General features: G+C 37.7%; 1 protein-coding gene across 6 annotated transcripts in view; it reads right to left on the minus strand.

Moving 5' to 3' along the window:
- lrp8 (low density lipoprotein receptor-related protein 8, apolipoprotein e receptor) overlaps positions 1 to 14,541 on the minus strand; it is a 126,301-nt gene that overhangs the window by 48,908 nt on the left and 62,852 nt on the right. For 5 of the 6 annotated variants that reach the window (XM_015355611.2, XM_015355613.2, XM_015355612.2 and 2 more), the window contains exon 4: positions 3,445 to 3,573. The exons of the other annotated variant lie outside the window; for it this stretch is intronic. In XM_015355611.2, coding sequence (XP_015211097.2) covers positions 3,445 to 3,573 — 129 coding nt within the window. The remainder of the gene's footprint in view (positions 1 to 3,444; positions 3,574 to 14,541) is intronic. 6 annotated transcript variants of the gene reach the window in all.

Consider the following 14,541-nt stretch of genomic DNA (forward strand, 5'->3'; position numbering starts at 1 on the left):
CTCCAAGGCATCGATCAAGTCAGCCCAGCAGATTACACAGAAGTTCACTTAAAACCAAGAGAGGAGGCATTTCTTTATTCAAAGGCAAGTGGGAGCACAGAACAAGCCACCTTGTCATGTTTTTTAACCCAAGGACCTGGCTGCTTTCAAGAAGCAGCTGGATGAGATCCTTGGATCAATTATCAACCAAATGGTAACTACCAAATCTAAGAGCAAATTGCCTCGGCTGTTTTGTAACAGTTCTTATAGTTTTAAAATGTTAAAAAACCAAACCTTGGAAATATTCAGTCAGGGCTTGACAAGGGTGGGTTAAAAGATATGACTAAATCTTTTCTTTCTTCGCAGAAAATGTATGAACTAAACTGGTGGGAATCTACTTCTTATCATAATGTGAATGATTCTGTGTGAAGATCTCAGGTTTAGGAGAAAAAGGTGCATTTCCTCTGCAACGGAAGAATAAGCAATATATTCAAGAAAATTTCTTTACTTGTTATGAGTGAAACTAAGTCTGAATTAACCAGGGACCGTTTTTGAAAAATAACTACAGCAGCATTGTCCCTGTTATGGTTTCAAACAGTTATAGCCCAGTGAGTTCATTAAAAGACAAGAATAAAAACAGCAATCCCCATGTGTTTTTAAATATAAATTAAAGAAAGCCTTCTTTGAAGCTAATGAGACCTGAGAAGGTAAGACTACACAGAAAAGTGAGGCAGAAAATCAATTTTCATCAAGAATTCTGTAAAATATTACTGTGATATTACCAAGTCTCATCTACCCATTCAATTCAATAATATTGATAATGCTTTATAACCTCAAGGCCCTGCCCCTAGGAATAAAAATAAAATAAGATTATCTAAAACTGTTTACAGGATCAATATGAAACAACAAGAAAGCAACAAAGCAACAATTATAACCTGTAGTGTAACACTTCCTAAGACAGTAGAGGATTACAAACACAGTGAAACAACAAAACAAGATTGGCTGATCTCTTTTTCTTAGTCTCAGTTCTCTACTAGGGTGGCATGAATTAGAACCTGTACAATTGCTTTTAAAGACAATTTCTGATTGCTCTTTTTTTTGCACTTATAAAGTTCAATTTCAACCAATAACATTTTTAGAAGGGTTTGATACCACTGTGATGGCATAATCTGAGTCCACACAATAATTCACAGCTCGAAACAATTGATCCTATGCATAATGTATTTCATTGATTAGTGCTCCGCTTTGGGTAAACAATAATGGAGAAATGGAGATTAGATCAGATGTGGATAAGTGTGTCACTGTAGGAGCAAAACACCTAAATTGTCTGTTAACTATTTAGAGAAACCCAGATACCCAAAGCTCCTGGTAACACAGAGAATATGAAATAAAACCCATAAGTCAGCTGTGTTTAACAGCATTAAAGGAGGATTAGACATTTATAATTAAAGTGGCATTAGGAGAAATGAATATTCCTAGCAGTCCAGTTTAGTGTGCTCCAAGTAAAACAGGGACAGGTATCAAAAAGATATATTACTTCCAAGGTGGTGACATGAAGAAACATTAGGAGAAAAGGCTCCTGGCATACTGTACATAGGGAAAGATACCAGGCTCCACACCCCCAACTGACAGCTCCCCGCTGGAATAACAATTCCTGTTACAGGGCTGGCTGGTGCACTGATGCAAGGCTGTTACTCAATTTCATGCAAACCAGCAGAAATCACAAGATAAACTGCAAAAGCCATCACAGTGCTTACAGCAAGAAGTTGAAAAGTGTCACATAAATATTTGACATATAGTGACTACAGCTCAATATATCCAGGTTGAGTAAAGGTATTAACTGTCATAACCTCAGTACTTTTCTTGTGCATAGTTTTAAAAAGAGGATTGAAAGTCTCTAAGCACCACTTTTCCAAAATACCCTATTTTGAGCTATGTATTAAGACTCTTACATTCTTAGTCTTTTCTGCTCCGGGTTATCTCATTCAATTTAGAATATGGAAATAATACAATCTCACTGCTTTACTATATAAACCTCTTGTAGCTGCAAGCCTTTTTAAAATTGACAGTCTGTATCCTCTCACGTCTACCACCTCCCCAGTCACGATCGGGTCTTCCTACACCTGCTAATTTCATTGAAAAGGTAGTTTGGCTTTGTTTTGCGAAAGGAGCACTTACAGTACCAACTGCTGTCAGATGCTGAGCTATCATGTCACTAATGGAAGAATTTGGAAAACACATTTCACCAATGCTTCTCATGTCAGATTCACAATGCTTCTTTGCCAGATCACCTGTGCAGCGAGGAAGATGAAAATACCAGAACAATTCAATGCTACTCTAGAATCTGACAAGAAAAGAACAACCAGATGAACTCCCAATCCCAGAGTTGCTATGACAGGCACAAGAAACTAATCCTTGAACAGAGAAGATGATATGATGAGACCTGATTTCAAATAGCCTATTCAGAGTTCTTAAAAACACAGACTGTAGTCAGCCAGATATTAAACTGATAGGCATGCAGATTAGAACACTTGTGTTGGCATAATTCGATTCACAATACAGATTTCAAGTGTTCACATGCTTCACGTTCACTTTTTACTGCTTTAATTGAAGTTTGAAGAATAATTGGTTAGTCATTCGACTGCTAGAAAAACATATTTCCAAGTCCACGCTGCATAAATATGTTTAGTACCATAGTAAATTAATGTTTATTTTATACTGTAGTTGTTTACGACTGTTCACACAGTTCTTCAGCTAGTGCTGATCACTCATGTGCCTTCTGAACCACTCCAATCTGAATATCACTGATCTAAACATTAAGAGGCAATAGTGAAATCTATGATTTATAGGACCTTCTTAAAGGCTTGGAACAATCAATGGTTTTATAGGTCAGTTTTATGCAAACTTCAATACTGTTTTTATTAATTGTCTATCAAATTGTGAAATACCTTTAAGACTCTGCTTTTCAGTGATCTGTCTGCATGATAAAAGTACCTCCACAAGTTCTACAGCTGTGCACACACCAACAGTTAAGCAGCAGAGCACAATGTCTTCACCGTTATCAGCAGAGGAAGAGATTGCATGGTCCTGGTTATTATTACCATTATTTACAGAGACAGATTTCAAACATGCTCAATATGAGAATTTGCTCTAGTTCTGAGAAGCTGAATCGTGCTTTCCCTCGCTCAGGGTGTCAAAAACAATTGATCAAGGTGATGCCGTTGGGGTGGAAACCCATTGCGCCTCTGACGGTCTCGCACAGATGGGTCTGCTTGGCAGTGCGGGCTCTCATACTAATCAGCAACGCCCACCTCATTCTTTCTTTGCCTCGGTTCAGAAAACCTATGACTCTTATCGCGCTCCCTGATCGAAATTGCTCTGCAGCCCTTTGCAACCGCTTCACTTTGTCTCCACAGCACAAGCTAATCTGGAGCTTCCAGAAGTGAACCCCTCAGCCACACCTACCAGACGAACACCCAGCCTCGTCTGCACCGTTCTCACAGTCTGTCTCTCCATCACAGCGCCAGGATAATGACACGCACTTATTAGAGGACCCCCCACAGCTGAATTTCTCAGGAGGACACGTCTGTCGACCTGTTGGGGAAAGAGAGAAAACCTGGGAGTCAAAAACCGACAATCTTGATTGTGTCCCGGTTGGCACTCGCATTACATTTGCATTACTTTTTTTTCTGGTCAAGTATCCCACGGAAATCCTGCAATTTTCAGTGCAATTACCAAGCACTCAACATGAATCATTTTTCCCCCTAATTAGCCTGATTGAACATACACACACACAACTCTCACGCTGGTAAACCCATGAAGAGCTCCATCTTTTAGCACAAGCCTCCTCAGTAAAGAAAATGACAATGCACAGCACATCAAATGCAGGTCTGGCTGTGATGCAGAAAAACAGTTCCACTGCTGCCCGCTAAATCCTCTACTTGGGGATTTGATTCTAGATTACTGTGCATTTGATGTCAATCCTGCATCATAAACTACACATTTTTGGCTCCAGCAATTTGGCAAGAGACTTCAAAATCAATACTGTTGATCTCTTTATTTTTTATATATTTATAGTGTTGCGACCCTGTATTGGATAAAGCGGTTATAAAATGGATGGATGGATGGATGGATATTTATTGAGAGAACACCACAAATAACCTCTGTCTCCCAAATCGCGGGCCACCCAAGATGTTCTCCCACAAAACTCTTGTTTTGTTCCAGCATATTCCTGTAATATCTGCGTTATACAGCTTCATGTATGTGCATGTCCTGGTATTAAAATATCATCTGTGCGAAGCCAAGCTGAGGCTCCCAGTTTCAGATCCTTGTTTGTAGATAATAAACACTTTCAAATCTAATTTCAATTATCTTGTCACTAGCAGACACCATTCATAACTACGCTAAATGCATGCCTATCAAAGACATGGTGGGAATGTATCCTAGCTAAAGCTTATGAAACCCCCAGCACAAACACACTGTGCCTGAGTGGGGAAGGGAATGGCAGATCATCTTTCAGGTGCAGTGTTCTGTGTTTGCATGCTGACTGCCAAGCAAGATATTGACACCTCATGGGTGACGCAATGCTTTATCTCATCTTGTTCACCGCACTTCATATTATTTTTCTGAAGAATATACCCTTGATCATCTTGTCAGTGGCTGCTGCTTAATGTCTGGTCAGTTTTTTATATGCTGCATATTCCCTGTTCTGTTTTTGAATGTGAGTATCAGATTGCCAGAAAGACATCAAGAAAGAATTGAAAATGTCTTGACCTCCTGTCAATATGAGCAATACCCTTTCTATCAGCTGGTCAAAAGGCAGAATGACCACAGAAGAGAACTGAACCCGTGGAAGTATTATGAAGAACAGGTTAAGAGCCACTAACACCAGACCTGCTGCTACTGTGACAGGTTGCTGCCTAGCTGGTACTGAAGTTACCACTGAGAAAGACTGTGCCAGAATGTGCTAGCAAGCAAATACAGCTTACTGTAGCACATTAATAACAGTCTTTTTTTATTATCTGAAAGATTAAAGGTAATCTGATTTGCAGAAGAAAATAAAATCCATGATTATGGACTTATAGTACCACAGACAATAATCATAATCATAAAAATACATAAAAAATTACAAAAAAATCAACAAAGTAAAGAACATTCCCCTTGGATCACTATGTTAATAAGAATAATAACTGTAATAGCAATGTAGAGGATGATTAAAAATTACAGATGGAAACAGTCTTTGGCATGGGCAGCTACAGTACATACAGGATCAGAGAATGGCAATATTTGACAAAGGAACAAGTAATAGGTTTATTCCATGCTGAAAAAAAAGAAGAAAGAGAACACAATGTTTCGGCCGTGGAGCCTTCTTCAGGTGTCACCACGGCCGAAACGTTGTGTTCTCTTTCTTCTTTTTTTCAGCATGGAATAAACCTATTACTTGTTCCTTTGCAGCCTACGCATGCTGACACAGCTACCCATCTGAAATATTTGACAAATGTATTGTTAACACAATCTGACCAGGAACCAGTCGTTAGCCTTTCCAACGTGTGTTATAACAAGTGTCTTGGTCTTGGAGTGGAATCCTTGCACTGGAATGTGTCAGCTGCAGTTAGCTATGTTCTCCTCTACAGTTGGTTAGGTGGAAAACGTCCCTCTACACAAACACCTCTGCAGACCTGATAGGATGGGTCAGGCATCTGGCAGGCAGCCAGACACGCACTGATCTAGTCATTCAGCCAATTGCCTGTGAACCTCCTCCAAGCCATTTATACCATTTTTCCACCTTCTTGTGCATAACAAACACACTCTCTCCCAGCAGGGCCTGAGCACTGCAAATCCATATTTCTAATGTCACTCACTCAGGGAGCTAGATGCCAATCTATATCCAAATGATGTGTGGCAAGCACGCCCTTGTTTGTACAGAAATCCTGCAAATGAAACTACTAATCCTTCATTAGAATAATTAGAAAAAAAAAACACAACTGCATCACTTTGTGTTTGTTATGAAGTAATAGAAACACAGCATGTTAGCATTTACAGTACAAAATGTCCTTGGCCTTCCACAGATAAACATTTTACATTGATGTGAACTCTAAATCACTTTCCTTTTAAATATTAAAAGTATTATCTACTGTAGTAATTCAGGTGGGTAGCTGCGTCAGCATGCGTAGGTTGCAATGAAACAAGAAAAGGTTTATTTCATGCTGAAAAGAGAAGAAAACACAATGTTTCGGCCATGGAGCCTTCTTCAGGTATCACCTGAACATTGTGTTTTCTTTCTTAAAAGTATTACACTATATTGAATTGTATTTTATTATATTGTCAGAAAGTGCCTTTAAGAATATAGTTATCATGGGTAACACCTGGTTATTGTCCAGCTTCACATCAAGGAGATCTTTGCTGAGATGTACAAGTGCAAGATTCAGTGATCAAAGCAATTGTAAAGTTTACCTTGGTTTACCTTAGTTAATTAAGTTCTGGGTAAATTATTTAAATGTAAAGCAACAGTACAGGAAGACAGAATAAAACAGGCAGGTAGGGGAAAAAGAGAGAAGGAAGAGACAAGAGGGATGACAAGAGACAGAAAGGCAGAAAGCGAGAGCCTCTTGTCCTCATCATTCATAAAGACCAGACTGGAGTTAAATATTTGAACCTTGTTAAAAGGCCTTGTTATTCCGTTGTTTTTAGGAAACTTTGATTTCCTGTATAAAAATTCCCAGAGTTAAAAAAGGTCTTTCCTGGTTGGTGATTGAATTTTAAAATATGGAGATAGGTTTCCCATCACTTTGTAACATCCAGGTTTAAAGAGAAAGAGAAGTTAAAGTGTACAGTAAGTTGTATTGTGTTTGGTTTAGATGGCAGCTTTATCTTATTCTCTCATTTGTAGGTGTTATACTGCAAAAGAGCTTGAATGCTTTGTGGCAGTATTGGTTATTCTGAGTGGTTAGGATGTGGGCCTATTGAATGCCTTGTGTGTAAATGTGAAAATAGCGTAACTTGTGTGTTGTATGCTTATGTTGTGTGTACTTTAGTGTGTGTCATTGTTAATAAATAGCTGTTTAATACAGTGTGCCTAATTTATTACGACTTTCACCAAAGCTGTGTCAGAGGACAATGAACTCATGTGCCTCTAATTATACCAGCCACTACTGTATATTCTTGGCAAAATAATCTACTAGGGAGGTTATGATTCTTAATTTAACTTATTGATTAAACCAGTCAGTCATTTTTTGTTGTTCACATTTTTATCATTCCTTATTTGTAACAATATTCTTCAGTTAAGACGGCTGAAAGGAAAATATGTTTCATCATGGAGATGGTTTTCCACAGAGCTCCTACAAGCCTCGAAGGACTGTCAAGCATCAATAGCGCCCTGCTGTTCAGCTTCCTCCCTGCCAGTGCAATTCCTCTCGTGCTGGACCTCTCTGCTCAGATCAGCATCTCTCTCAGCTTAACCATACGTACAGCACTGTCAGGTACCTACTTTTCTCTTAGGTTCCCGCAAGGTTCTGCAGTCATTAGTTTTACACTGCTAATGCAAGGCTCTTGCTCTTCTCGAAACAGCACTAGAAAAAAGAATTGCTGACTGTGCTGCTCCAAATTTCACCACTCCTATATATAACATCCATTTAAGGAATACATTTGTATCAGGGAAGCAATGTGCCAGATATCAGCACCAAGAGCAACATTTCCTCATTTGGATGAAACTAATGTTAAGTATAAATTACTGACTCAAAAAATAGTCAAACTCACTCAAATGATATTATACTGTAATTTAACAAAAAAAAGTTAAATGTACAATAACTATAACTATACAATAACATTATGTTTACATACACAAGCTCTTTTCATTTGCCCTACATACAATTGTATTCACATCTTTAATACAGCTCAAGCTGGTTTGAACAATAAACCAACAAATGTTTGGTCGGTATGCTGTATGTAGTATAAATAATAAAAACACAAACAATATTGGATATTACAAACGCAAATCTTCCAAAATAATGGTTCATCCATTCACAATGTATTAAGTTTATGAATACCTTTCAAGCTGAATATATACATATAAAAATAATGCATACTTTTCTACTAAAACATTAAATGGACTATTTATTATGACTTTTGTTTCCTCAAACACTTAGAAAATAAAAACAGATGAGCAATGAGTTAATTCCAGAGGAATCAAGCGGCTCTTCTTCACTAAAAGCTTAATAAGTAAATACACTGAGCGGACACATTGGCCAGCCAAATAATGTGTATTGGTTAATGTGTTATGTAATGTGTAATTAGTAATGTGGCTATTGACTGGTTTCTGATACAAAAGATAAAATTGGAAAGTGAGACTACAATCACACACTGGCAGAGGCAACATGGGCCAAACTACTTTTTCATAATGATACAATGATAAAGCCCAGAGGCTGTTGGTCTGTTACCAATACTTTCTCAATGACGTGTTCTTCCTAAACGAAGACCCCATATAGTACTGTAATCATTTATTAAGGCAAGCAAACACTGCTGTGAAAGACAGAATAACTATCACTGCCACAAAGGAAAAGGGGAACCAAAAATGTGTGAGATGCAACTAATTGCAGCATTACTTGGAGAAATGAAACAAGTTTTCATAACTTTACATAAAGGAAGAAAAGCAGAATGGGATGCCTTTGATCATGTATATTTACAGTATATTCCCTCAGATTTTAAAAAGGGCTCCTTGTCATTAGTGAGGATAAATGTTAAGGATCTGCCTGTTCAGCCACAGACAGGATGGCCATTATGATCCCGGAGAAAGGCCATCCGTATGCTAATGGAATTTTGATTAACTGTCCCCGAATTTCCATTCCACACTAAAAAAAATCATATTATAAGGTTGCTACTGTATGTCAGCATGAAAGCAGCTTGCAAAGTGACCGATCCAGTTACCCCCTAATTCTGCAGTTTGCTGTCTAAAGTCAAGATAATGAATTTGTTGGGAACTCCATGTTGAAGTCAATAAATAAATAAATAAAAGGCACTAACTCACTGTCATTGCTGTTGTGGTGCCTTTTGAATTGGGGTAATGCAATATCACCGCACTAGTTCCTGGACAAATTATTTGAGACAACATCAAAGGTGATCAATGCACTTTCATATAAACAAGAAATGTGTGTGTGGGTACAAAGAGGCATCAATGCAGTAATTCATAATTTTACTTACTGTACCATCCAGAGAGTGACAAGTTTAAACATTACAAGAGGAAAATGTAATCTTCTGCATTGATGCCTGTGATGCCTTCATGAAAGCAGAAATCAGAACTTGAAAAAAAAACATGCTGTATTCTGCACATTCAGACAAATGAAAGTAAAGCCAGTGGACAACAGTGCAGTCACAGTATTTTAGCTGGTCGTTAATGGAACAATTATACCAAAAGTAGGGTATAAAATTAAGAAACCATAAGACTTTTCATCCATCTTTATAACCGCACCAAGGTAACTTAACCATAGAGAGGGAAAGCACTCTCCCTGTCACACATTTATAAATAGCTTTTAACACCTAAGCCAAAGAAACATCAGCATCGTGAGGTGGAAGGTCAATGCAAAAAAAAAAGAGAAAAAATGTCAGAATATCAAAGATTTAACCCCAGTTCCAGAACCGATATACTCTGTTGTAACAGAGCTACTATATGAAAAACTTTAAAACTCATCCCACAACAAAGCAGAACTGCCCCCGACAGAAAAAAACAAATCTTAGTGCAGCCGGAAATTTCAATAATAAAGCCATTTTAAAACTCCTATTTCATATTTTCGAATCAATTCCTTATAGTAATAAAGATAGTAGTAACACAGACAGATAGATCAATAAAAATAGTTTCACTTCCCACAAGCTGTTTGAAACCTAGCAGAACTTTTTTACCCAAAGGGGTTTTACCTTGATACATTATATCTTGACATATAAACATGTAGGCAGTGTGACAGCGTAATCAACAACAGAGGAAGAAAAGACCCAAATAAGCTCGCATCCTGTGCAGAAAATGGCACAAGTGCTCAAATAACGAGATGTAGAATCAGATTTACCACTTGATTTGCCTACGTTATCAGATGCACACACCAAAAATGAATAATAAATCAGTCAGGAGAAGCTTGTACAGGTTCTGCAAGCCATAGTTAGCAGAAAAGAAAGGGTCAACTTTAGGTCAAAGTTCTAGGAGATAAAATTAAAAGAATTAAGATCTGATGCTGCAGGTCACTGTTTGGCACATACTGTAATGGCACAACATCTTCTTCAAGCATTAATAATTTTCCCCCGATCAGTGGCTTTACAATCATATAAAAATGAAATCAGCTACACATCAACATGTACAAAAATATAATGCATAATAACCAAACAAAAAACAGACAAACCAGTCACCTCAATACACAGATATTAAGTAATTTACTGTACGTCTACAGGTATATACAGTACACAAAACGTGTTTTCTAGATAAACTAACTGCTATTAATTTTAGGGAAATATATCAAACTGACCAAAGACAAATGTAGTGAACAGTCACTAAACTCCACATTTCACTATTTGCCTATGATGTACAAGTATGTTTATCTGTAACTTTAATATATTTCTGCTGTCAATGCACCACTGTTCCAGCTGAATATATGTGGATCATGGATTTGCATTTTGAAATATAGTATGCATCTTTCCATGTGACAATGAAACCTAATATTCCATAGGTACACTGTGAAACGTATGAGCACAACACTCTGCAATCTTGTTTCCTTTCACTGTCTAGAACGAGATAAGTAAAGATTTATTGAAAATAATGACCAGGTACATATAAAATATGTTTAATATATGAGAGTGCACCTTTATCATGGAATATGGTTATTTTTACAATGAAACTGAGAAATGGAATGATTCCTGCCACTTCTACAAGGCATTTTGGCCAGCTGCTTAACAGCCCATTCACTTTAATAATATGTGTGATCTGTTAACAGGCCACAGATTAAATTATGATGCAGACTGTGTATTTCAGCATCTGTGTGAAATGTGCTATTGTATTCTCTACATACTGTAATTTGGAGCAGCTCTATTAATTTCCCCTATCAATGCTTTGAAGATATCTTTGCATTACATGTTTGATACAGAGGCAAGTCATAATTTGCAACTTGGTTTGCTACCATGAGTTTAGGAACTCCTGTCACATGCAAATTTTCCCAACTTGAAATTCATTTTAAACTAGAATAATTCTTGTAATTATGTTTTCTAAATGGGGGTTATCCCCCATTAGCAGTTTCTACGTAATCGTTCACCTTCATCATTTTGTTGCTGTCCACCGATCACAGCCGAAATCAAGGCATTGTACTGGACCCGTTAACATCTCAGGACAATAAAAAAAAAATGGTCATACTGCAAATGACAGGCCAATCAAATACATCTTATCTTGATAAATGAAGTTATGGATTGACAGAATGAGGTCCTGACTCCCTGTCTGTCACTCAAAAAGGACAAATCGGTAGCAGATTGTTTGCTGCAGATCACTTTTAATAAAGCCAGGGTTTAGTAGAATCCATCCCTGCCTGCAGAGAGTGGGTGGTCTGGTACAGCTGACTGCTCAGATCAGGAAATTGACACTTTCCAACCACATCCCTTGATGGATTTTGCAAAGCCTGGGATAACTGACAGCCAAACACCTTTTTTATATGTACTGCATTATACTGAGGTATTATATAATATATTTCATCTTTACAATACACTGGAGAACAGTTTTTTGAGCCGCTATGCAATTATTAATCTTAATTATCAAAAGCCTCTGCAGGTCAGAGAGCACAATCCAAACCCTTGTCTCCTGTTGTTTCACTCAGACTAGAGTTGGCTGACTTTATGTGTCTACCAACATGTGGCTTCTGGGGAGTCTATCGAGTGTTGAGTTGTATTTCAGTCAGTGGAGACGATGCGAGTCACTCTTTGACTCAATTTCTCTTTGCATGTTACACGGATGTTAGTTTGGAAACCTGTAGTGATGAACAACAACAAACCTTGCACCCAACCCCAACGTACAGAAAATGCACTCCTTGTTTTGAGAGTTTAGAAACCAAAGAGAAAAACAAAGTGCAAATCAGAAACCAACTAAACTAGTCTCAATACACTTGGCAAACAAACAGAGTTTGGCTTACCTGAAAAACAGCATTATGAATGAAACATGAAAGAGTCTCGTTGCTGTGCAGGATATGTCTGAGCAAATACAGGAAGTGGTAATTTCCCAATTTAATAGTAAAATAATAGATAATCGCCCATTAAGTTAATGTTAAAAGAGGCTTCGGTAAAATATCAAATAACAGGTCCAGATTGACAATGAAAATACTAATATCCAAAGAAAATACCCAGCATTCCTTATTATTTTTCGCAAACAATCACTGCATGATGCAGGAGGAGGATTGAGCTAACATTCAGTGTTGAACTTGCTTGCAGGAAACATCACTAACAAAACAGTGTTAAAGATGTCAAATGGCCATTTCACATTGTTTACATCCCCTTACTGAAAGCAAAATTGATTTGAATTTGAATGTAAACAATGTAAATATTAATGTGCAACGTATTCCATGTAAAAAAAAAGCAAACTAACCAAACTTAGGTAGTTTATACAGAACAGTTGCCTTTGGCAGCAACATTTCACTTTCAATAACATTTTTTCTCCTACCAAATAAATGCCACATTCGTCACCCCATCCAAATTCATTTTTGCGGGATAAAATGACACAGTTGCTTTACTTTATACTTATTCTAATTTGTTAGGTAAACAATCCCTAAACATGACTGAACACTTTTTACAGTTAAAACCTTAAACTTTATATACAGTAAGTTCTATATACAGGGGACGGACAAAACAATGGAAACACTTCAAAATACAAATCATTTTTCACTAGGTAACTAAATCACGATTAAAAAGGATTCTGCATGTCTTTCATATTAATTTCAATACTGATTACCAATGTTTCCTCTATGAAAGATGTCTTGAATTAAATGTCTTAAGAGGTGGGTTTCTAAAGCAACATGAGAGGCCTCACAGATGAAAAAGGTCAAACAGTAAGTGCACCAATGGGACCTGTGTCAGTCACAAAAACTGCAGAACTATTAAGTGTGTTAAGGGGAAGAGTGTTGAAAATCATGACGGCATACTCCAAACAAGGATAATCATCTTTGGGAAAGAGGAACAGGGTTCGCAAGAGGAAGCTCACCAACAGAGATAAACAGACAATCAACAGGAAGGTTCCCTACAAAACAGAACTGAATCTTCATCTACATGACCCAGTCTCAACAGAAACTGTACGTCATGAGCTTTACAAAACTTGTATTCATGGTAAGGCTGCAGTCAGAAACCACTTGTAACTAAAGCCAAGGCAGACCAACTCTTAATTTGGTATAATGAGCGCAATATCTGGGCATCTCAGCAGTGGAAGAAAGTAACATGGTCTGATGAGTTATTTTTTTACTTTTTCCTACCCTGGATGAGTTTATGTTTGGAAAAAGCCAAAGGAAGGCTTTAATTCACTCTGCCTGTTCCCAACTGTTAAATATGGTGGTGGATTTGTTATGGTACATTATGGGCAGCGTATTACATGGAAGTCATTGGGTCTGATCACTACTCTTGTTATGGACAAGAAAATACAAAGCCATTTCAGGTGACAAGGTGCTAACATTGTTTGCTCAAGATGTTCCCGTATTCCAAGATGATAACGCCCTCATACACACTGCTGAGCGCCAGAGCGGTTTCATGAACGCCAGGATGGAAGTCGAACACCTTCCACGGCCTCCCTAACCATCTGATCTAAATATCATTAAATTTTAACGGGAAGTTCTGGAATATAGAGTGTGGAGTGGATTCCACCTCCTTTGTCTCTCAAAGAACTGGAGGCTTTCTTACGTGAAGAATGGTCCAAAATCCCACTAGAAACAGTTCAAAACTTGTAAAACGGTATTCTAAGACGGACTGGAGCTGTTCTGAAAGCAAAGGACAGCCTGACTCCTTATTGGTTAATATCCATATATTGCTTGATGTTCCCATTATTTTGTCTACCCCCTGTATATGTAACCATATAACTGTTATACATACTAATATACACTGTAGTATTGCATCCAAAAAGTCATGGAAGCCATGCTAAAACAATGGTCTGTGTGGAAATCCAGTTTTCTGCCATGCTTTTAGGTCCTTCTCCATGATAAAAAAGTTAGACAATTTATCTCCTACTGATATAAATTCCAGCTTCCTCCTCTGTTACCTTACAGGCAGGCAGTTGGTAAAGGCGAGTGAACAATCCTTCCTCGACAGGCAACAGTGGCAGAAGTGAGCTGATCACAACATAAGGTTTCAGCAACTCATGAGAATCCAAAGTGCATCTCCATTGATAATGACACAATCTAATAAGATTGACTATCTGACAATGAGATTCTACATGGTAGGATAAGACGTTTGCAGAACTGTAATATCTGTTAGTTTCTGCTGTAGAGGCATAGCACTGAATTTCAACGCTAGTAAACTGTGAACATAGTCTTATCCATGAAAAAACATGTGATACCAAACTAATCTTATTGA

This window comes from Lepisosteus oculatus, chromosome 9 (assembly GCF_040954835.1).
Source record: "Lepisosteus oculatus isolate fLepOcu1 chromosome 9, fLepOcu1.hap2, whole genome shotgun sequence".
NCBI classification, from domain to species: domain Eukaryota; kingdom Metazoa; phylum Chordata; class Actinopteri; order Semionotiformes; family Lepisosteidae; genus Lepisosteus; species Lepisosteus oculatus.